We start from the raw sequence: 20,870 nt of genomic DNA on the forward strand, positions 1-20,870 counted from the left end.
CTACGCGATCTCGTCACATTTTCACGCGTCTCACTGATCTAACGTTCACTTGGCATCCTGAATCTACTTTTGCTATTGCTGTAAATACTTGATCTTCAACTTGGAGATATTTTTCCTGTTGCTAGTTGCTGTCCGAGGCTTGAACTCTACAAACGAGACAGACTTGGGTAAGAGTATTTCTTGAAAGGGTATTATACTGCTATCATCCTGAAATGCAACGCCTTTCAATGCCATGCTACGTCCATGTTTCACGCGACATGTACATGGAAAACATCAGCCGTTATCCTTGAACCAGTATGCCATATTTTGCATAAGGAAAATCCATCAAACTATCCAAATGCTCTCCCCACCCATCCTTGATTTCTCCGACTAAGTGCATGTCCACTTCCCCACCGCTACCAGTCCGTCCCGCTAGAACCTCTTCCTCTTTACCCGTATATTCTTTCCTTAACTCTGGATGCGGACACCATATCACTCGCATCCCAGCTCTTCGACCAGCCTCCACACCTGGAACGCTATCTTCAAATACCAAGCATTCTTCTGGTCGAATCTCCTCTTCTCCTGGCTCAAGACTGGAATTTATAGTCTGCAAAGCAAGGAGATAGATATCTGGAGAAGGCTTCCCTCTCCCCTCCGCTATCCGTTGATCATCTCCCAAAACTCTCCGGTCAGAAGAGAACACCGTAAACAGCTCCTCCAAATGACTCGTCTTCAACTTGAAGTTCGCTTCGTGACTGCTGGTCGCCAAAGCAATATGTACTTTTCCAGCTTTCTCTCCCTTCACTTTAGCAGTCGCTAAATCGCCCAAGAGCTTCTCGACGCCAGGTAACGGTTTGCTGTCGGGGAAGTGTATCTTTTGTAAGTCTTTCGTTTCAGCGTAGAATACTTCTTGGGAGACGGGCAGTTGTGCCCATTCGTGAAGAATCTTAGACGCGGCTGGGCCAGGTCGTCCTTGGAGTTGGGCTTTAATCGACCATGGGAGGGGAGGGCGGCCGTATTTTTGCAAGACAGTATTGGTACAGATGGTGTACTTGTCCTCCGAGTCCAGGAGGAGGCCGTCCATGTCAAACAGACATGCTCGAATTGGGGGAAAGCTGTAACATTTGTCAGTGACTCGACTCGAGAAAGCCATTGAGGGTTAGATAGTACGTACTCTGACTTCGGTGCTGGTCCCGACATTGTAAAATAGATGTTTCGGTCGATCGTAGAGAGAAGACGTTTGGATGTGGCTTGCATAAGAAAAGATGGAGGGGTAAAGTGAAATGTGGGATGAAAATGTGGAGGGGCGACAAGGGTCCGCGGCATTCGTTCCGCACTAGCTTAATCCTAGTTTATTTCCTTGTGGCTTGCCAACAAGCTCAGATCCAGTTCACGACATGACGACCAGAACTGAAAGATTCCAGCGGAAACCCGCTGAGAAGACTGAGGAACCTTTGAAGGATGAGGAAGAGGAAGTGATCAGGTTTTCGCCTGAAGAGGAGGCTGTAAGCGTTGTCGAACCATTTTCCTACATAAGGCTAACAAGTTGGCAGGCCCTCCTGGAAAAGTCAAATACACAAAAGACTGCAGCGAATGACCTCTTCGCAAAGGCTTCCTTCCAAGATGCTATCGAGACTTACGATAAAGCGTTGTCTACATGTCCGAATTATCTAGATTACGAAATCGCTGTGTTGAAGAGTAATATCTCAGCATGCCATTTGAAGCTTGAGGATTGGAAGAAAGCGATGAAGGCTGCTACGGCTTCACTTGATGGGCTTGACAAGCTGCAGAGTAAGGGAAAAGATCTGCCAAAGAAAGTAGAGGGGAAATCCGAGGAGGAAGAGGCAGATGAGGAAATCGTTAGTGAAGGTGCATTGAAAGCAGAGGATACCTCCGATAAAGGCAAGCGGGAAGCCGACATCGAAAGGATCAGGGCGAAAGCTTTGATGCGTAGAGCGAGGGCAAGAAGTGAGTTGGGTGGCTGGGCTAATCTGTCTGGTGCCGAAGAAGGTATTCGATGCCCAATGCGAGGTTATGGCAGAACTAATGTGATATAGATTACAAGACCCTGGAGAAGATGCAGAACCTATCCATGGCAGATAGAAAGATCGTCCAACGCCAGCTCGTCGTCCTACCCCCACGAACAAAAGCTGCGCAGGAGAAAGAAATGGGCGATATGATGGGAAAGTTGAAGGAGGTTTGTGTTAACCATCTCACAGAAGTGCATCTGCTGACTTGTTATAGCTTGGAAATGGCATACTGAAACCATTCGGTCTCTCTACAGACAATTTTCAGATGCAGAAAGACCCGAATACGGGTGGATATAGTATGAATTTCAATCAAGGTGGACCACCAAGCAAATGAAGATACCCGATTGAGACTTGTCATATCTTCGAATCTTGATCCATCGTGCTACAAAGCGGCCAACGAATGTAAGTACGACTTTTATTCTTGATCTACTGTCGTACAACAGCCGGATGCAGCAACGTTGAATATGCCGGAAGAAGACTCCGATGCGTAGAAGCCGTCCATCAGCCGCCACGTGAGCCCATTGTCCGACTCAAAATCAACGTCTGCAACCGCACAAGGTTCACAAGGTACTCTCAGCCAGCGAGACCGCCCACATGCTTGAATGCCCCCATACAAGGCGTCCATTCTCGAGTCTCCATTCCCCATTCTTGCCGAAGTCGCTACATGGCTGCATGCATCTTTAGTATCGAGGGGCAAATGTTAGACAACCCCGCGCTAAGCGACCCATCAAACGCCCATCTTCCAATCAAGACCATTCGCTCCGGCACGACCCTGAAATTCACCTCCGACCAAACCTCAGACACAGCATATCACGCATATCACCCAGAAACATGAATAATCTCATCTCAGTCCAGCCAAACCCGGCGTTCCCAATCAATATCTTCTCCACCAATCGATAAACTCGGAATGCCCGTAATCACAGCCGTGATAGCGGCCTCTTGACTCTCGTTCCCATATCCGTCGCCCTCATGACCTGAAGTCTGACTAGCCAAGTATTGAAAGCAGTGCCTATTGAGCCACCGCAGCGAATCCACGTGTGTGCGTTTGCGGCGGATGGGCTTACGGGATGCACTTTATATCCCGGCGATCATACGGAAGGTTTAGGATTGTCGAAGATGGAGGGGTACACGGGTTTCCATTTTTGGATGTCGCCCCGCCATCTCGAGGGGTTCATATTCGGAGTGACCCCCACTGAATGCTGTGAGTGTTGAGGGCAAGTATTTGGTTTTGTGTATACTTTTCGACACTTTGGTAGTTTACCATACATTCTTGTATTTTTGGTTCCTGAAGTTTAGTTGTTGACTCGACAAGCACTTGACTGGTTTCTGAATAGCGACATTTTGATCTAGACTGCACGAACATATATATAATTATCAACAATACTCAATCCTCGATCATCTTTCTTCACCAAATACACCATTTCCACAAACACTTCAATTCCACTACAACGAGTCCTACCGAAAGATCAACATCGAAAACCGTCAAAAAGACCAAGCAAAACTCGAAAAGTCGCCAACCACCAAAATAAGCATTCAAAATGACCATCCTAACGCCATCACCAAATCCCACCAAAATCCTCAACCGCTCCTCAACCCACAACATCCTCACTATTCTCTCTCCCGCCTTCTCAAATTCCATCTACCTCGCCACAATCCTCCAAAAGCTCCTCAGCACAACGACCATCTTCCTGGTTTTCCGCGCATACCTGCTCTCCTTGATCCTCTTACAACAATCATACTACATCTCCTCCATCCTGCTCCTACAATCTTACTACCTATCCCAATTCACATATTGGGTTTCCGGGATCGCGGCGAAAGGAGGCTATTGGGGTGTTAAGACAGGAGCCGGCATCAGCTGGAAGGCGTTGGAGCCAGTGAGGAATAAGTTGTTCAAGGAGTTCATGATCTTTGTGCTCGGGGCTGGCAATGGAGTTTTCCTTGCCGTTTTCTGGCCGGGGTGGTTAGTGGTTGGACCTACGGTTTTCGGAGTTTGGTGTTTATGCGTGTGAAAGGCGCGGCGTGGTGTCACTGAGCAAGAAACAGAATAGTAAGTTGTTCTTGGAAATCTTGCGATTGGGGTATCTAGCTAACCGGCTCTAGAAGCGTCTTATTCTATACTACTCTCGTGTAGACAGAACGGATCTATGGTATGGGAAAGGCAAAGGTCGTCAAGAGAAGAAGAATGGATTTCCTCCCGCGTCACGCTTGATTTCCTTCTGGTAATCCTTCTCTGGATCGAAGTCCTGCCATACACTAGCAGGGAAGATGTGCTTATTCCGCTCATACCATCTCCGATCCACGACTTTGGTAAATGTCGGATCATCGTTCATGCCTTCGAGATCCATCTTCTCCACAACCGGCTCCTTCGTCGACTTGTTCTTAGATGGGTTGGAAAGAGGATTGTAGTTGTCAAGATTGGTTGATTCGGGCATTGGTGTACTGGTGGAGGCTGTAGGCTCGGAGCTGTAATCGAACAGAACTCTGTTGTTGGGCCCAAGAGTATGGTTTATGATGAAGTAGTAGAAGTCGTAATGCTATAATAATCAATCAGCCTTCATATCCAATACTCGACCATAGAATGTGTACTCACATGCGGAATAATCAAACTGCCTCTAACAAGCATCAAATCATCCACCCCAACCCTCGCCCACTCCCTCCGACTATTACTCTTTTCACCAACCCCCAATTCCGCTCCCACCTTCCGACTCCTATCCAAAAACACCCAGATATAGTCCCCCTTCTTCACCCTCACAACCCCACCCGGTATGTTCGTCCCATCATAAAACACAAACGGGATCGCAACGTCACTACTCTTAACCTGTTCCTGGATAACCAAAAACTCCTTCCGCAGCGTCTCCCTCGTCTGCGCTTCCCGTAACAAAGCACCCTTCGTCAGCGCCTTCGGCATATACCCCACGCTCGCATTCGAGCTCATCTTCTTCTTGTTGCCTCCACCCTCAACAGGAGTCGAGGATCGCGACAGACTACTCGATTTCGGCGTCGAGAAACCTGTATTTGTACCACTTTCCTCGTCTTCATCTTCGTTTCCGAAGGATAGTTTGTTGGCGGCTGCTTTTGCGGCTTTCTTTTTCTTCTTCAAAGGTGGTTGGGAGGCATCGTTGGGCGTGAGCGCACTGTACTAAGGCCATTAGTCCTATTCCCAAATCCTAATTACTTCTAGATGACGGGGGTCAGTGCTCACCCATTAGGCGTTCCATCTCTAGGTGTACCCTTCTCGGACGAAGGGCCGAGGAACGATTCGTGTGCATCTCTCTCCTTCTGCTCGATGACCTCTGCGCGTCGCTTGCGGAAGTCGGAAAGGTTGACCAATCCAACTGTTTGTGTGGAGAGAATATCTTCGGCCGTTTTTCGCTGCGATGTGAATCGGGGATTGGGGGTCGAGGTCCCTGAGGGAGGGTTGGATGCCATTGTTGTGAATGAAGAGAGGATGAGGCTATTCGCACGGCTCAAGGCTGAAAAAATGGCAAGCATCGAAGTGGCGATTGCATGTGGCATGTGGCGCTAGCAGGGGTCTTTCGGTTGGATGCGGAGAATAGGGGTCGTTCGCTCCGCTTGGCAATTGGAGAGAGACGACGTCGAGCTCACTTCAATGACTTCATGCCATTTCTTCGATTTTCTCCATTCTTTGTAAACAGAGATCGGAACTCGGATAAAGATTCAGCATGTTGGAGGTTACGGGATACTAAGTGGATTTTAGACCGAGACCAGTGTCTAGATGTCATGGAGTTGAATGCATGTCAAATGGCGTTGCAACTGATATCTCTTCTGTCTTCCCTCATCATCTACCTCTCTTCTTTACCTTGCGAGTATTTCAAAATCACTACAGTAGCTTGATTGAATTCATATCCATTTCAAAACCAGAACTTGGATCAGTATCTCGACAACGGCAAAATGCTCGTCTCAGAAGCCATTGGCAAGGACCACCAGTATCTCGACGAATGCTACGAGAATCTCAAAACTGCTTCTACCACCGACGACAAGATCAAATGGCGAAACATGCTCACCTGGAACTTAGCCCGTCACGCCATCAGTGAAGAGCTGACCGTCTACCCCGCAATGGAGAAACATCTTGGAGAAGAAGGAAAAGCACTTACGAAGGATGACTTTGAACAACACGCAGCTGTACTTTTTCTCTCTGCTTTCAATCATAAGTAACAGTTGTACTAACACAAATCCAGGTAAAGAAAGACTTCTACACTCTGCAATCTCTCTCGCCCTCCGACCCGAAGTTCTCACCTCTCCTCGAACAATTGATGCAAGACCTACACTTCCACATCGAGCACGAGAAGAACGAAGACATGCCCCGTCTGGAGAAAGCGATCTCGCAGTCTGAATCAGAAGCCATTGCCAAACAGTTTATAAGGACAAAGCAAATTGTTCCTACGAAATCTCATCCCGGAGCGCCGACTAGTAATTGGGTAATTGAGGGGTTGGCGGGGTTGCTTGCTGCGCCGATTGATAAGTTGAGGACTATGATGGAGAGTTTTCCAGAGGAGGAGACGGGTGGTAGTGAGGTTGATTGGAGAGGGATGTTGTGATTTAGGTGGGGGAAGTCTAGGTGTTCATGTCGAGGTAGTGAAGGAAGTACGATTGTGCTGGAACTTGAACTTTAGGGTACTTTTTCATGTACAGTTCTTTTAGTAAGCCTCATAAGCTTTGAACTCTCTATCTCATATGTGTAACAAAATAAGGAAACTCATGAAGTTTACTATATCTCGGCTAATGACTACGTATTCAGTTACACTTTTGTATCTCGCCGTTCCTTCCGTTTTCAGTATGTACCGTATGAATCTAAATAAGCAATCTCTTGTCAACCAATAACCTCAAAACGGGGACGTAGCTTAGTGGTAAAGCTCACAAGAAGTATTGGAAAGCGGTTGCGTCGTCGCCTGGGGAGCCCGGGCTGAGACGCTCGACACTTGGCAGCAATGCAAACAAGTGTCGAGCTGCGCCGTGGACCATTCAGATTGTGGATCGCTGGTTTAAATCCAGCCGCCTCCATAATATTCTTTTTTTAATTCTTTTGCGTATATGGCTATTTATCCTAAGCACTCTTGCTTTCGCCTAAGCCGCTTGTCATGCCAGACCTTGAGGAGCTCAGCTCACTGCTATCTTCTTTCTCTTATTATCTATTACCTCTGTTATGAGATCAAATTAGCCCTCTTTTGTCAACAATCTTAAACGGGGACGTAGCTTAGTGGTAAAGCTCACAAGAAGTGTTGGAAAGCGCCACTCGGCTGGCTTGGCAGGTCGAGTTGATCGGAATCTGGCACTTGCTGCTGAGATGAGATCTGGGCGTGGACCATTCAGATTGTGCATCGTTGGTTCGAGTCCAATCGTCTCCATTATACTTTTCTCTTTTGTCCATTGATTTTTAGCATGTCTAAGCAGTGATTCTCATATTCACCATTTAACTATCCTATATGACTTAATGAGCATTCTTCTGTCAATAACCAATTTATTAGGGGTGTAGCTTAGTGGTAAAGCTCACAATAATTATTGGAAAGCATGTGCATTGGCGCGGCCTGATGCTCGGGTACCCAGTGGGCATCTGGTGGAAGCTCGCGATTCTGCCGGTGTTAGTCCTGGGGTGCCATGTGGACCATTTAAATTGTGGATCACTGGTTCGAATCCAGTCGCCTCCAAAAGTCTTTACTCTTTTGCCTTTGAACTTAGCGTTCTTTTTTGATACTCTTCCTTGCCTTAGCTTCTTCGCTTCGCTATTGTTCATAAAGCTCTATATAGGCTTAACACCCACACAGACACTTTCCATCATTACGACTTACTTACCGTATAGGATTAAATAAGCGCTTTCTCATCAACAACCAACAAATTGGGGATGTAGCTTAGTGGTAAAGCTCACAAGAAGTGTTGGAAAGCTTGAGCTCGCTCGCTCGCTGCTTGAGGTAGACTCGAAATACTGTACCTATCCTGTAGGACTAGAATTGCGCTCAAATCCAGGTACAGTCTTAGAGACAGACTCGCGGCGTGCTGAGTTGCTCGTGGACCATTCAGATTGTGGATCGCTGGTTCGAATCCAGTCATCTCCATTATTAAATTATTTTTTGCTCTGGTTTGCTATTTTCCTTCGACTACGTTTTTTGCTATAAAGAAAAGAGCTTAAACCAAATTTAACGTCAGCCTCGACGCCTTTATACCAGATGGATTGATCAATTAAAGCTTGTCCAAGTCATGTCTTTGTAGAAATTTCACCATGGTCGAAGCCAATGCCAGCGTGTGGGAGAGTATCAAATTAATGCTATCTACAGCTCAGCAGAAGCTATGCTATTTCCAGTCCGAGCCATCAGGTATCTCACCACGAAGTAAAGTAGTGATCCACCGGTGACAACGATACCCCTCCACGAGAATTTTTTCTGTCCTTGTTCGAAAGTCTGGTAGTCAACGTATGCAGTGGTTGTGTCTCCCCACACCCGCCCCACAACTCCTCCTCGACGCCTCAAGGAACGCAATTCGCAACTGAAAGCAAATAAGGGTATCTCAATCAACGTGCAGTGAGCTTCCCAAACGCCAAATATGCAGTCATCAATCATCTTTCATGAGTCATCATCAATTGTCCATCATCCAACCATTCAACCATCCAACCACAACTCCATGCAAAAGACAGGAAAAGGAAAAACAACGCTTTTGACCATCGCGTAACATGATAGAAAAGTAGATTTCGAGCCGAAGCAGGAAGCTAAATATCGCTCAAGCCATGTCGATGATCAGTGCCGCCAGTGTTGAAAGCAAGCAATGAATGTGAAGGAAAAACAGGAAAGGGGAACGCAAGTGCAAAGTAGCTCATCGTAAGCGACGTCCAGTGAAAAGTTCGACGGCAATTTTTTTGGTGTTTTCGAAATTTTAGATGCGAAATCGACGACTTGAAATTGTATTCGTACAAGTTGGCAAACTGTAAAGTTGAACCCATTGCGAAGTGTTGAACTGTCTGATGAGAACAGCTTACTGGCGTGACCAAATGAAGTAAACAGGAATGCGAAGTAGGATTGGCGAGCGCTATGAGCTACCGAGCGAGATCGAGGCAAAAAGTTAGGTATTAAAGAGCTTCGCAAGTCGATGTCGTGTAGCGGATCAGAGAACGCGAGTTTACAAGTAGATGCCCTAGTTGAAATCGTAATCGTAGTCGTAAGCACCTTGAGTGCGGTCATACAGGTCGTTGTCGATGTCGAACTCGTTATCGATGACACCAAGAGCGCGATTATCAAGTTCATCACCAACGGTAAAGAAACCTTCAGAGAATGGTGCATCACGGACAAAGGCACCAGTGTTATCGAGGTCACCTCGTACCTTGGCCAGACGCTGAAAGATGGGGTTGACCTGAGCGAAATGCTCAGCAACTTGGAGTCCGTTCTCAGAGAACACTCTATGACCAACATAGTGCCAAGTAGGATTAGCGGAGGAGTCGTAGAAGACCACGTCCTTGTATTGCATATTGTATGCACGAGCATATCGGCGAAGATCGGTGAGCTTGAATTTCTCGCCTTCTTCTGGATCAATGCTGAGGAGACGGCATACCATAATGCGATAGCTCTCATAGATGCCCTTCATTTCCGGGTCTAGTCCTCTAGTCTCTGCTTCGGGACCGTAGGTAGATAGTGCAGAAGTACCAACTTGTGCTCGGTTGGTTACGGACTGCTTTCCCTTAGTTACGGCTTGCTTTCCCTTGGCGGTACGGTTGGTTGTACGAGACTTCTTCGAAGGAGTGTAGGGCTCATCGGAGTCGTCCTCGGCATCGGCATCTACCTCGGCATAGTTAACCGGCTTTGCCTTGCGCTTGCTCGAACCGCGATTTTGGGTTGTAGCAGATTGACGAGGTACGACGCCGCGAGGAGTAGGTTCATTGTCGAGGTCTGAATCGGTGGATTGAGCGGAATCTTCGTCGTCGGACTCATTTTCTCGCTTGACCTTGCTGGTGCCCTTTCGCTTTGGGGTGCTGACTGCCTTGCCATTGGACGACGAAGGAGTATGTCTCTTCGGGGTGCTGACTCCAACCTTGCCTCGAACGATACGACCAAGTGCACGCGGAGTACGTCGTCTGCGACCAGATGGAGTTCTCTCGATGTCCTCTTCTTCGGCCTTGAGATTGAGATCTGCTAGTTCATCGTCGTCCATCTTTCCATTGAGGACCTTGCGACCAATCTCATTCTGCGTATCACGCTCGGCATTGACCTTCTTGTTAGCCAACTTGGTCTGTTCTAATTAGATGCCATTCTTTTTCTTTAAAAAATTGGGGACGCGAAGACTTACTGATAACTCAGAGTCCGGGGCGTCACAGAGACGGTCGACGAAGGCCGGATCGAGGAGTTGCTTACAAGCTGCCTTCGATTGCTACAATATGATTAGCTTACCTCTTGAGGTGCATATTTGGAACTTACTCGAAGGGTCTCGAGTACGGCACCAAATCGAGTCTCGAATGAGGTATACTCCTCATATCTATAACCATGATACGGCTCAACCAAGATGACACCGAGTTGAGAGTCACGGAGACCGAGCTGTGTACCTAGATTAGCTCTGCTCTTGAAGAGCCTAGGCAAGTGGACTCACCAAAACATGCCAGCAGGCCAATTCGATGTCTTCATCTGGATAATATCCCCGCTGAAGGCGCTGAGCAGCTTGAGCAGGGCTTCCGTTCTTGCAAGGCTTATCCAGAATGTCACTAGTATCCTTGATAGCAACCATTAATTTCTTGATGTATTTTTGTTGCTCGTCTGCAGTTTCCGGAAAGTCGACCTTGTCGCCGTTATCGATCAAAGCTTTCGATTTCTTGAGTCGCTGTTCGACAATACGCTTGCGCAATTGAGCAAAGAAGTCGTCAGAGTCGCGGATCTTGAGAACGGCTTGAGGAACATCATGCTGAGAGACGTCATGCTCAGGAGCGCCATCGAAGTTGCTGATGGATGCTTCATCATGGTTTTCCTTTAGGGAAGCCATGCCAGTGCCCGGATGTTGCATTTGCTCAGGACCGCCAACAAAGCCTGCATCATGGTAACCGGTCGATGGTCCAGCATGCTCATTCTTCATGGTGTTGACGGCGCCGAAGTTACTATTGAAAGGGCCATGATGACCAAAACCAATGCCTGGAGCATGTGTCGGAGCAGCATGGTAGCCGTGATAGCCATTCGCAAAGCTGAAAGCACCTTGATTGGCGAAGGGGTCATTGTCGTGGAAGACATTTCCAGCATAGTATTGCTGCTGATACGGAGACATATCAGAGGGGCCGGGCTCATGCATGTTGTCAAAACCATGCGTGTCAGGCATGAATGGAGGAGAGTTCATGCTCATAGACTGCATAGTGATGTTAGCTTTACTGCATGTATAGTATGGAATCTTGCTAGGGTTGGATGTCGAGGTGTGGAAGAAGCAGATGGGCGCGAAGTGTCTGGGCCTCGGTTATGTGGCCTCTAATCGTGGGCAGGTTGTTCAGATATGTGTTGGGAATATCGTCGCAATGTGATCCTGACAATAGCGAATGGTGCACATACCTTTCGTCTATTTAATGTTAGTTATCTGTGACTTTGAGAGTGGCGAGCTGCAGTAGAAAAAGAAAGATAACAACGAAGAACAAGCGCAAGTCTGTAAAGAACGCAAGCCACTTTGTTTATGATGATTTGATATTGTCAAAAACGAAAAGGCAAATCTTGACGCTTTGCAACTTTGTTCAAGAGGTAAGGCTGGAGCAGGTTGCAAGAGGAAGGAGCACTAGCGCAGCCTCGATTGCTCTCAATGACTGCTGACTCGGCCCACCACATTCCGAAGACGACGGGACGAGCTACTCGTGACTCACGGCGACGGTCGGAAAGATATCATCCTCCAGAGACATGTCCGAAGGAATCAGTCTTGCGATCTTCAGTCGCTGGTGTGCCAGAATAACAGTACAGGAGTTGAGAGACGTGGTGTATCTAACAAGAAACTCCACCTTGGCGCAATACTCCGAAATATCAAGCCACAAAGAATCTCGCGATAGAACTAAGAACTAACGAACCTTTCTGAAGCTGCAGCTGAATGTGTGTACCTTGTAAGGAGGTTGTAGATCGAGGGGTTTGGTCACGTTTGAAGCTGCGCAGAGGTTGTCAGCTCTGTTCGAGATCGAAAAGTAGGGCTAAGGTGTGGAAAAGGTAATTGCTTACTGATTAGATTCGAAAGGTTATGTGCTCGAGAATGAGTGTGTAAGGGGCAAGAGGAGCTTCAAAAGCTGTATGAGATCGAAGTTTGGTGGTTGTGGAGGGTTGACGAAGCGAGTTTGGGAAGGAAAGAAGTGTCTTATTTGGTGGAGGCGGGGGACTAGCGCCGAATTTGGTGGTGGTGGATTTCCAGATCGGATTTCGCAAGCAAACTAAGCCTTATTAGGTCGGCTCATCGACCACTAAGCCTCCTCTCCTTCTGAGTCCTAGCGCGGGATATGTATACATTGAGATAGTTTCCATACAAAGGAAATAGGTCTAAGTCAGGTAAGCGTTACTCTCCCTGCTCTTTACTGCAGAGTCCAAGGGGGAAGACTGCCATGCAATCAATTTCTAACTCCGTATAGATCTCCCAAGCCGCGATATGAAGATGATTCCTTCGAATGCATCCACTCTTTGATATGAGACGAGCTACATGTTTACATCCACGAATGCTTTCTAGGGCTAGGATCTTGGTGGAAGTGATGGGGTGCAATCAGACGGTCTTGGAAAGTATCAAATGTCTCCTGCTCTAACCAGGCAGAGATGCAGTCCCCATGTGTGCCGCTTTGATGAGCTACGTGGATAAGCATCATGAGGCATCTGGTCTATTGGACGATTTACTCAACGAAGCCCCACAGGTTCTCCCATCCTAGTGGGAAGGGCGATCACGAATACATCCAGTCTGTATCTCCCTCCCTCACTGAAAACGATTCAGACATGGCTTGAGGTTTCATTCGTCTATTAGATGTTGAGGCAATACAGTGGAAGTAGGTTTCAGTGGCCGAGCGCAAATAGAAGCAAGACGACTCAAACTCATATCACGACAAGGAGAGCATTCATGATATAGCCTGCGGATAAGAACTTACAGCGTTTGAGCGGATAATACAACATATACTTCATCACAACTCGAGCGAAGGAGGGAACAAGGGCGTTGGCAGACCCACAGTCTGTATTTGCAAAGACAAATGCATGTCTCTAAGCTCATAGAAGAGCTCGGGAGTGCAACAATGGCAGCAACACAGTAACAAGGAAAGCAGGAAGCAATTGTCAATGAGCATCATAAAATAATAGAAGATGAAACCACAAGAAAGCACCGGCTGGAACATTGGCAACAGTGATCGACTGACAATCTTGAAACAAAAATCGAAGTATCAGACGTTAAAACACTTGTCCTGCAGGAGTCAATAGCTGATGTATTGGTGCTACCTAGGTTGTCTTCCTGTCTCATGCACAAGATTAAGCGAGAGAATATTGTTGTTCTTCAGTTGTTTATCATTGCATTTGCATATTGTCCAGTTTCAACAGCAATGCACTGTGTAGATTCCAGTGTCCAAATAACCACCATCTAAACTGATATTGCCTACAGGCAGGTTGCCTGAAGAGAGACCACCTGCTCTAGAGGCATCGCCCCTGAACTAGCAGAGGCGAGATCCGAGCCGAGATCCGGTGCCGGATTAACTAGACGCCGCCGGTCAATGTTTTTTCCAGTTCCGTAACGCCAGTGAAAAGATATACAATGAATTACCATCTTCCCTTCCCACGACCTCTGCCAAAGTTTCCACCGCGGTTCCGTGCATCGCCAGAGTTCATCATTCCCTGATCGTAGCCGTATTGATTCTGTCCTTGACCAAATCCTCCTTGACCTCCAAAACCTTGAGCTTGATTGCCCGTCTGAGCTCCGGTTGCACCTCCAGTACTGGCTTGGCCTCCCTGCATGCTGGCAAACATGGTGGCTGGGTCCATCTGACTTGGGTCAACTCCCGAGGCCATCATCTGTTGCATCATTTGTTGCATCTCTGGGGGCATTCCTTCCATTCCAGACATGGCGCCAGTTCCTGACGCTCCCGGCATCATTCCTGGCATAGCCCCCATGGCCATCATCATATTCATCTCCTCGAACATCTTCTTGTTGTTCTCGGCAATCTTCTCCTGGTTGTATTCGGATCTTAGAGAATCTTGCTTGCTGGAGTAGAGAGCCCAAGTGAATTCGTCGAAACCATAATTGAAGTAGTCACTGACATCAGTTCCTGGCCGGCGCCATGGTTTATCATTATCTGGAAGGTCTGACGGAATTAGCAATGTTCCCTTTAGATTGGATCTGTACATACCTAGGTCAATGTTGACTTGGGTGATGGGCTTTCCTGCAGGCTCATAGACGGGCTTCCCATCAATATCGATTTCCGATGTCGAGACACCGGGAAGGTCTGCTCCAGAGGCTGGAGGGGCACTCTTATTAGCCACTTCTTTCTTTGCTGGAGAAGGTTTGGTAGCGACGTCGCTCGAGGCGGTCCTTTGTGGTATATTTCGAATATCATTATAACGCGGCTGGCTGTACAGATGTCAGCTTTCATCTTGATTTGAAACCCAAACGCGTTACTGACGCTACTGGCGGGGCAAGTTTGCTACCATCTTTTCGTTCTGTGATGATATCTATGTCCTAGGCGATGGTAAGCAGCAACCTCCATGGAGGGTCTATCATGCTCCTACAGAGTCGCTCCCTTCTGACACTGCCTCGTCTTCTTCCTCTCCTTCCTCCAGGTCCTCGTCCTGTTGCTCTGGCTGGGGCGCTGATTGAGCTGGTTCCTCACTCTGTTCTTCAACGGCTTTCGCAGAATCGCCCTCGGCCGCATAGAAATCATCATCTTCGTCGACATCCATCGTGAGAGTGATCTATTATGCAATTGTTGGACTGCAGATGTTGGTCCGTGGATGTTTCTCTGCAAGGTACGTGCAAGCTCAAGCTCAAGTTCAAGCTTCCTCGCTTAGCGCCGCCTCCAATGTTTTCGACCGCGTCTCCCAGAATCTCACAATCGCACCGATTTCAGGTTTCACAAGCAAGGAAAGACAGTCGACAATTTTGCGCAAATACCATGGCATTGGCTCGATCTGCTAGCGGACCAGGAGGCTTAAGCATCAACACAAATTCTGCCAATTCGTTATTGTGAGTGGTTTCAGGCTACCTTCGAACCCGAGCTTTCGCGTCAAAAAAGCGACGCAAGGGACAACAAAGAAAGATCAGCCACGATTAACATCATCTAGTGGATCGAGTACGACACCAGCAGCAGGAGGAATGTTTGGAAGCACGCAACCCAAGCCGGCCGGTGGGCTTTTCGGCACAACAACCTCTGCTCCTCAGGCAGGCGGCGTCTTTGGATCAACTGCGACAACTCAATCACAAAGCGGAGGACTTTTCGGATCGACCGCAGCAAGCTCTCAACCAGGTGGATTGTTTGGATCTACAGCAACTACTACACAACCGCAAGCAGGAGGGCTTTTCGGGTCTGCGCAGCCCGCACAGAGTGGTGGATTATTTGGTTCGACTGCGGCATCAACACAACCACAAACCGGAGGTCTATTTGGGTCTGCACAACCTGCACAAAGCGGAGGGCTATTTGGAAACACAAGCTCTTCACAACCAGGACAGACAGGTGGATTGTTTGGATCTTCACAACCTCAGCAGAGTGGTGGACTGTTCGGAAACACCAATACATCACAGCCAACTCAGACTGGTGGATTATTTGGTGCCTCTAACACAGCATCACAACCTCAGCAGACTGGGGGGATGTTTTCAGGTCTCGCGGGACAGCAGAATCAACCAACTGGCGGCTTATTCGGAGCTGCAAATCCAACACAACCCGCTCAAGGTGGTCTATTCAACAACATGAACAACCAGAATCAGAACAAGCCTTCACTATTGTATGTTCCGTATCATGTACTCGAAGAAATCACTTGCTAACGTCATTCAGTGGGTCGTCTGCACAAGGTGCTGGTCAACTCAATCAGAACACTGGTCAAGGCCTTTTCGGAAGCACATTGGGAGGCGGTCTTTCTTTAGGACAATCAAATCAACAACAGCAGACAGTTCCGGGCGTGCGAGTAGATCCCTCCCAAATCCGAGGCACAACAAGATTCAACGACCTGCACGAAGAGCTGCAGAAAGAAATCACCAAATTCGACGACATAATCCAGGCGCAGATCCAGTTGAAGAATCAGTGTGATGCAATCATGACAGCCCACGATTCACAATTAGCACAAGTTCCCACCGATGTTGAGTTCTGCAGACGAAAGTTGATCGGAGTTGAGAATGCTGCGGATTCTGATGTTCAGGCCATTTCTCTGGCACAGAAGCTTGTCAAGACGGATGCTGAGCACGCCAAGTTGAGCTTCAAAGCTATCGACAACTTGAAGCTTCCGCCACAATACCACAACTCGAACATCTGGTCCTCTAAAGCTGTTAGTGGCTCGCAGACCCAGTCTAATGGAGATGCCGAAGCACAGGATATCGTCAGTTTCTTCTCTTCAACTGCAGACGAGATCGCGAGCACTTTGTCGAGCTACCAGAAGCACATGATCGAAATCGAGCAGCATCTCCGGAATGTTGAAGCCAGCTCAGTCTCCCAACAAAGCGAATTTCTTGCGAGAAAGAACGGCGCAGGTATCGGACAAGATGACCCTATAGAGCAACTTACAGGTGCATTGACGGAGTTCGAGAGCAGCTTATTGGGCGTGGCGGGACGAGTTGGTGGTGCCAGAGAAGGTCTACAAAGTCTGCAGCTTGGTAAATTTACAGGCCCTCCTACTACGACAAGAAGTGGATACAGGAATGGCGTCTACTGATACATACGATTGATGATATGGCAGGGGTATATTAGGTGGCGTTTGGTGTTCAGCATAGGAAGGGCATGAAAACGTGCCGTGTGCAAAATTCTAGGCTTAAGATGAAGATACCAAGTAGATAATGTACGATTTCGGGCATCAACTAGCTCTCCGTCAATTTTGGCAAACGTCATTCGAGGGTGTAAGCTGAATATTGCACCATGTTGCTTTTCGCCTGTCAGAGCTCGGTTCACATCAGTTTGAATGAAAATGTCCCAGGTGTTGCGAGTTGAGACCCTCGAAACCGGACATTGATTCATCCTCAAAGATCAAACAAGACCACGATCACCTCGATCTCATAATACTCCAGCAAGCCTACCATCTTCTCGCTCCTAATTCAAGACAAGAGTTCCATTTCCATTCAAGCTCCCATTGCCCAAATCTTTGACGTCCTTCAACGTTACCTCTGCCACCATATTCCCCTTAGGATTCAATTCCAAGAACTGTCCCTTGATCAAATCCGCCGCTTTTTCACCAATAGCATAAGCAGGCATCTGGGTATGGCCTTGATTCAACAGCGGCATCACAGAAGTATCCGCTACTCGCAGACCTTGCACGCCACGGACTCGAAGCTCGGAGTCTAGCACGGACAATGGGTCTGATGATGACCCCATTTTGCAGGTTCCGCCCGGGTGATAGCCTGTTGGTTGTTAGTGTCTGCTTTTATTGGCAAAGGAAGGAATAAGGGATGAGTTACAAGTCGTGGCATTATCTCTGACAAAGGGAGCCCAGTCCTCTCTCTTCGTATGCTTATGATGCGTCAAAGTCTTCGGCCAGCTTCCCCCGACGATATCCTTGGTTCCCTTTCCCAAGGTGATAATCTCATTGGCGTATCTACACGCCTCGCTCAGGACCACAACGTCTAATTCCTCGGACAGATAGTTATGGTTGACAACGGGATTATCCTTTGGATCAGCTGATTTCAACGTAACTTCTCCTCTAGATTTTGGAGCAAAGAGCTCTGCGACGAGAGAAAAAGCGTGGGAGTTCTCTCCATCGGGGTAATCAATGTACTGTTTGGGGCCGCCGTAGCATTCCGTGCTGAAGAATTCGACGTTTGGTTGTGAGGAGGTGAGACCCATTGGATCACGGCCTTCCTTTCTTGAGGCATTCTTCCAGACAGGGTCAGAGGCGAGACGGTCATCCAGACGAGCGAAACCAAAGGCTCCGAATGGGAATGTGGAGAGCGGACCACGCTTTTCTTCTTTCCACTGGCGGTAAGCTTCACCAAGGGCGTTGGGCTTGTAGAGGAGATAGTCATTTGTTAAGTTTGGCTTGGTGGTTGAGTAGAAGATGAAGACGATCTTGAAAATCAGTGAGTTGGTGTCCTCGCCTTACACGAGTGATAAAGAGACTCACAAGATGGTCCATAAGATTCTTGCCTACTCCAGGTAGGTCGACTTTGCATTCGATACCGTGAGCTGCAAGCTCCGACTTAGGTCCAATCCCAGAACGAAGCAAAATTGTGGGTGAGCAATATGCCCCACTGCTAACGATAATTTCTTTTCTGGCCTTGATTTCTCGCTCCTTTCCGTCTTTCTCAATGATTTTCACAGCGGTTGCTTTGAGGTTGTCGCCAGAACCTTCAAGAATGACCTTGTCGACAGTCGTTTCGGTCTTAATTGCCAAGTTTGGTCCCTTGTTCAGTAAGTAATTGGCAGCTGTGGTTCGATCTCCTTTGTAAACAGTTCGAGGCGCGTGACCGCAACCAGAACCATGAATGGCTCCTGTTGTACATATGTCATCTTGAAAAGCTAAACCTTGAGATTCCATGGATTCGAGAATCAAGTTCGAGATAGGGGCCTCTTATAGTTAGCCTTTTTGCTCTAAAATTATTTGGTGGTATTTTTGTTACCAGGTCGTGAGGCTCAATGTCGAGCAGACCATCATGTCCATGAGCAGCTTCGTTGGCTTTAAACCATTTCTTTCCATGAAAATTCTCCGCCTATGGCGTGTCAATAGCTTCCACAGACACAGGAGACGAAACTGCCGACCTTCTTCATGTACCCAAAAACCTCCTCCCCACTCCATCCCGGGACATTCCAATCATCATAATCCTGTTTGGTCCCTCGGATGCACAATGTGCCATTACAACCACTTGAACCTCCAAGGAACTTCCCGCGGCTGGCTTTCACTTGTCTCCCATTGGCTCCTGGATTGGGCTCTGTGACAATATTCCAATCCGCTTCTGTGTCGAAATTGTTCTTCCTGTAAGCATCGTAAGTGAAGATCGCTCATAAATGTCTTTGCACTTACCATCCGCCAGCCATGACAGTATTCTCAAGAAGAGAATTATGCTGCCCAGCTTCAATGACCAGCACTGAGTTGTTTGGGTCTTCCGCAAGCCGTGCCGCGAGAACTGAGCCTGATGTACCGCCACTATGTGAACAATCAGCTCTATGAACTTCAGGACCCTTGTTCGAACTTCTCACCCACAAATAATGTAGTCGTACTCAGAGCCCTCTGGCTCCAGGGTAATGTTGCTCCCCATGGTGAGGGATATTTATGTGGAAGTTCTGAAGGACGTACAAAAGGTACGGTGAAGAAAGATTGGTGACAAAAACAGATTTGACGAACAGCCACCACAATTTCGTTTGAATAATGGGTAAGGGTGTGATGTCTGCTGATTATGAAGCTACCATGCATGAATGATCCCCAACTTTCTCGCTGAGCTTCTGATGTTAATACTAGAGAATCAGAATACCTCGAGATAGCGTGCCCGACTTGTATCACGTTGGTTCCGCGCTGACATGCGCTCGCATTCCGCCCTCTCACTTGTGTAACATCGTTTGAATTGAGGTGATATCCCCAGAAAAGATGTTACTAACCGTTCTAGTCAAGTTTCTGATCTGCGACAGGGGCTAAATTACCCCACACGTTTCTCTAGTAATGCGGGGTATACGGATCAAAGGGGAAGTCAACACACGTCGTTGCATGGCAGTTTTGAAAATAAAAAGGGATTCAACATTGATCCCTTCATGGAATTATTTGTTACTGAAACCAATTGAAGTGTTAGTGAACCCGAAGCGTGTCCGCCTCATGCTATACGTTGGCCGCGCATGACTTGCGCATGACTTGCATTTTTGAGGTGCGAATAGATCTCATCATGATAGTGGCAATCAAATGCACCTCGGGATTTGGGTTAGCGACCATAAGTTGTTGTAGAAAAGTTCTGTTGTCTGCTCCACATGTCGGCATTAGATATGCAGGCATGTATTAGTCATTGTTTCCCAACTTCCGATCCAAAAGACATTTACTGAAATAGGAAAACGAGGATCTTATACCGAAAAGAGAAAATGTGTTTGGAAATCAAAATGGTATATGCTCAAATTTGCCGAACACAAAACCATATCCCGAGACCTCGTCAATCCCAGAGGAAGATTCTAAGCTCCGAGATGATGCGTGAGAGTTGATGCAATGAATTCCAGATATGATTGTGCATATAAAGATCTCAAGGTACCATGCCGTGCCGTGCCGGTACGTAACGGGTCAATGGTCGGACGGGCAAGCTGAGTTTCTGTCATGACGTTGAGAACTCTTTGTTTCACGTATGGGAACTGATTTTCCGTAGTATCTGATGCCAGAACTTCCCAGAATGATCACGGACAGTCAGCATATCACGCAACTTTCGCATGTTGGGTGCATGTTGTGGAATCAACATGCATTGAGAGAACTGCAGCAATATAATATTGCATTTTTTCTTATGAATAATAGCTGCACAAAGCTGGAAGCCAGGAGAAAGGTAGCTACACAGAAATATTCTCGGAGAACGTATTCGGTGAATTTTGGGAGAAGAGTCTTAGAGTCATGCACTAACAAGATACCAGTATATTTCGAAAAGCATTTGGTCGCTGCAGAGACATTTTTCACTTTTCAACGCCTCTCACTCGTGTACACAAATCGGCATGCGATCTTACCCTAGCAGAGCAGTCTGCGGAGTCTTCTCCTCATTCTTGATCCGATAGAGCTCATTAGTAAAATGAAGAACAAAGAAGTTAAGCCA

General features: G+C 47.5%; 9 protein-coding genes and 2 pseudogenes across 11 annotated transcripts; 6 read left to right on the forward strand and 5 right to left on the reverse strand.

Annotated features, from left to right (window-relative positions):
* Positions 1 to 280: 280 nt before the first annotated feature.
* LY89DRAFT_697498 (HAD-like protein) lies at positions 281 to 1,179 on the reverse strand (the record flags this gene model as incomplete). Its single annotated transcript, XM_018216911.1, has 2 exons — positions 281 to 1,094; positions 1,154 to 1,179. The coding sequence occupies 2 exons, from the start codon at positions 1,177 to 1,179 to the stop codon at positions 281 to 283; spliced, it is 840 nt and encodes a 279-aa protein (XP_018070607.1).
* A 197-nt stretch (positions 1,180 to 1,376) lies between these two features.
* On the forward strand, positions 1,377 to 2,343 carry LY89DRAFT_697499 (uncharacterized protein; the record flags this gene model as incomplete). Its single annotated transcript, XM_018216912.1, has 4 exons — positions 1,377 to 1,484; positions 1,533 to 1,989; positions 2,037 to 2,176; positions 2,224 to 2,343. The coding sequence occupies 4 exons, from the start codon at positions 1,377 to 1,379 to the stop codon at positions 2,341 to 2,343; spliced, it is 825 nt and encodes a 274-aa protein (XP_018070608.1).
* An 843-nt stretch (positions 2,344 to 3,186) lies between these two features.
* On the forward strand, positions 3,187 to 4,124 carry LY89DRAFT_78315 (uncharacterized protein). The gene is made up of 3 exons (XM_018222654.1): positions 3,187 to 3,210; positions 3,322 to 4,056; positions 4,110 to 4,124. Exon 2 carries the CDS (start codon positions 3,548 to 3,550, stop codon positions 4,016 to 4,018), a length of 471 nt encoding a protein of 156 aa, XP_018070609.1. The 5' UTR covers positions 3,187 to 3,210; positions 3,322 to 3,547; the 3' UTR covers positions 4,019 to 4,056; positions 4,110 to 4,124.
* On the reverse strand, positions 4,098 to 5,469 carry LY89DRAFT_78269 (XAP5-domain-containing protein). Its single transcript, XM_018222608.1, has 3 exons — positions 5,212 to 5,469; positions 4,600 to 5,143; positions 4,098 to 4,543 (listed from the first exon to the last, which is right to left on the reverse strand). The coding sequence occupies exons 1-3, from the start codon at positions 5,436 to 5,438 to the stop codon at positions 4,178 to 4,180; spliced, it is 1,137 nt and encodes a 378-aa protein (XP_018070610.1). The 5' UTR covers positions 5,439 to 5,469; the 3' UTR covers positions 4,098 to 4,177.
* A 452-nt stretch (positions 5,470 to 5,921) lies between these two features.
* Positions 5,922 to 6,445, forward strand: LY89DRAFT_553161 (uncharacterized protein; the record flags this gene model as incomplete). The annotated part of the gene is made up of 2 exons (XM_018208327.1): positions 5,922 to 6,152; positions 6,209 to 6,445. Coding segments are annotated over 2 exons (468 nt in total), but the record flags the coding sequence as incomplete, so codon positions are not given.
* Positions 6,446 to 7,213: 768 nt separating this feature from the next.
* LY89DRAFT_t34 lies at positions 7,214 to 7,375 on the forward strand (annotated as a pseudogene). Its single transcript has one exon. The product of its transcript is annotated as a tRNA-OTHER (tRNA).
* Positions 7,376 to 7,493: 118 nt separating this feature from the next.
* Positions 7,494 to 7,675, forward strand: LY89DRAFT_t35 (annotated as a pseudogene). Its single transcript has one exon. The product of its transcript is annotated as a tRNA-OTHER (tRNA).
* Positions 7,676 to 8,872: 1,197 nt separating this feature from the next.
* LY89DRAFT_748795 (uncharacterized protein) lies at positions 8,873 to 11,339 on the reverse strand (the record flags this gene model as incomplete). The annotated part of the gene is made up of 4 exons (XM_018221157.1): positions 8,873 to 10,238; positions 10,296 to 10,376; positions 10,424 to 10,540; positions 10,593 to 11,339. 4 exons carry the CDS (start codon positions 11,337 to 11,339, stop codon positions 9,150 to 9,152), a joined length of 2,034 nt encoding a protein of 677 aa, XP_018070612.1. The 3' UTR covers positions 8,873 to 9,149.
* Positions 11,340 to 13,385: 2,046 nt separating this feature from the next.
* Positions 13,386 to 14,943, reverse strand: LY89DRAFT_707600 (Fip1-domain-containing protein). Its single transcript, XM_018217618.1, has 4 exons — positions 14,699 to 14,943; positions 14,593 to 14,648; positions 14,320 to 14,540; positions 13,386 to 14,274 (listed from the first exon to the last, which is right to left on the reverse strand). The coding sequence occupies exons 1-4, from the start codon at positions 14,867 to 14,869 to the stop codon at positions 13,733 to 13,735; spliced, it is 990 nt and encodes a 329-aa protein (XP_018070613.1). The 5' UTR covers positions 14,870 to 14,943; the 3' UTR covers positions 13,386 to 13,732.
* A 338-nt stretch (positions 14,944 to 15,281) lies between these two features.
* LY89DRAFT_669792 (uncharacterized protein) lies at positions 15,282 to 16,828 on the forward strand (the record flags this gene model as incomplete). Its single annotated transcript, XM_018213126.1, has 2 exons — positions 15,282 to 15,907; positions 15,958 to 16,828. The coding sequence occupies 2 exons, from the start codon at positions 15,282 to 15,284 to the stop codon at positions 16,826 to 16,828; spliced, it is 1,497 nt and encodes a 498-aa protein (XP_018070614.1).
* A 106-nt stretch (positions 16,829 to 16,934) lies between these two features.
* Positions 16,935 to 19,558, reverse strand: LY89DRAFT_719017 (alcohol oxidase). Its single transcript, XM_018218459.1, has 7 exons — positions 19,300 to 19,558; positions 19,124 to 19,246; positions 18,862 to 19,075; positions 18,723 to 18,812; positions 18,227 to 18,670; positions 17,565 to 18,171; positions 16,935 to 17,507 (listed from the first exon to the last, which is right to left on the reverse strand). Exons 1-7 carry the CDS (start codon positions 19,356 to 19,358, stop codon positions 17,200 to 17,202), a joined length of 1,845 nt encoding a protein of 614 aa, XP_018070615.1. The 5' UTR covers positions 19,359 to 19,558; the 3' UTR covers positions 16,935 to 17,199.
* Between the last annotated feature and the right edge of the window lie 1,312 nt (positions 19,559 to 20,870).

The sequence above is a fragment of the Mollisia scopiformis genome (assembly GCF_001500285.1).
Source record: "Mollisia scopiformis unplaced genomic scaffold LY89scaffold_13, whole genome shotgun sequence".
Classification (NCBI taxonomy): domain Eukaryota; kingdom Fungi; phylum Ascomycota; class Leotiomycetes; order Helotiales; family Mollisiaceae; genus Mollisia; species Mollisia scopiformis.

Bases quoted from the DNA above. Each gene is read 5' to 3' on its own strand.
- LY89DRAFT_78315 (XM_018222654.1), top strand. From the start codon at position 3,548: ATGACCATCCTAACGCCATCACCAAATCCCACCAAAATCCTCAACCGC.
- LY89DRAFT_78269 (XM_018222608.1), bottom strand. From the start codon at position 5,438: ATGGCATCCAACCCTCCCTCAGGGACCTCGACCCCCAATCCCCGATTC. The intron at 5,144-5,211 runs GTGAGCACTGAC...GCCTTAGTACAG, and splicing joins AGAGATGGAACGCCTAATGG to TGCGCTCACGCCCAACGATG. The intron at 4,544-4,599 runs GTGAGTACACAT...TGATTATTATAG, and splicing joins GCAGTTTGATTATTCCGCAT to CATTACGACTTCTACTACTT.
- LY89DRAFT_707600 (XM_018217618.1), bottom strand. From the start codon at position 14,869: ATGGATGTCGACGAAGATGATGATTTCTATGCGGCCGAGGGCGATTCT. The intron at 14,541-14,592 runs GTCAGTAACGCG...ACATCTGTACAG, and splicing joins AAACTTGCCCCGCCAGTAGC to CCAGCCGCGTTATAATGATA. The intron at 14,275-14,319 runs GTATGTACAGAT...TAATTCCGTCAG, and splicing joins CCAAGTCAACATTGACCTAG to ACCTTCCAGATAATGATAAA.
- LY89DRAFT_719017 (XM_018218459.1), bottom strand. From the start codon at position 19,358: ATGGGGAGCAACATTACCCTGGAGCCAGAGGGCTCTGAGTACGACTAC. The intron at 18,172-18,226 runs GTGAGTCTCTTT...CTGATTTTCAAG, and splicing joins AGAATCTTATGGACCATCTT to ATCGTCTTCATCTTCTACTC. The intron at 17,508-17,564 runs GTAACTCATCCC...AACAACCAACAG, and splicing joins CAGAGATAATGCCACGACTT to GCTATCACCCGGGCGGAACC.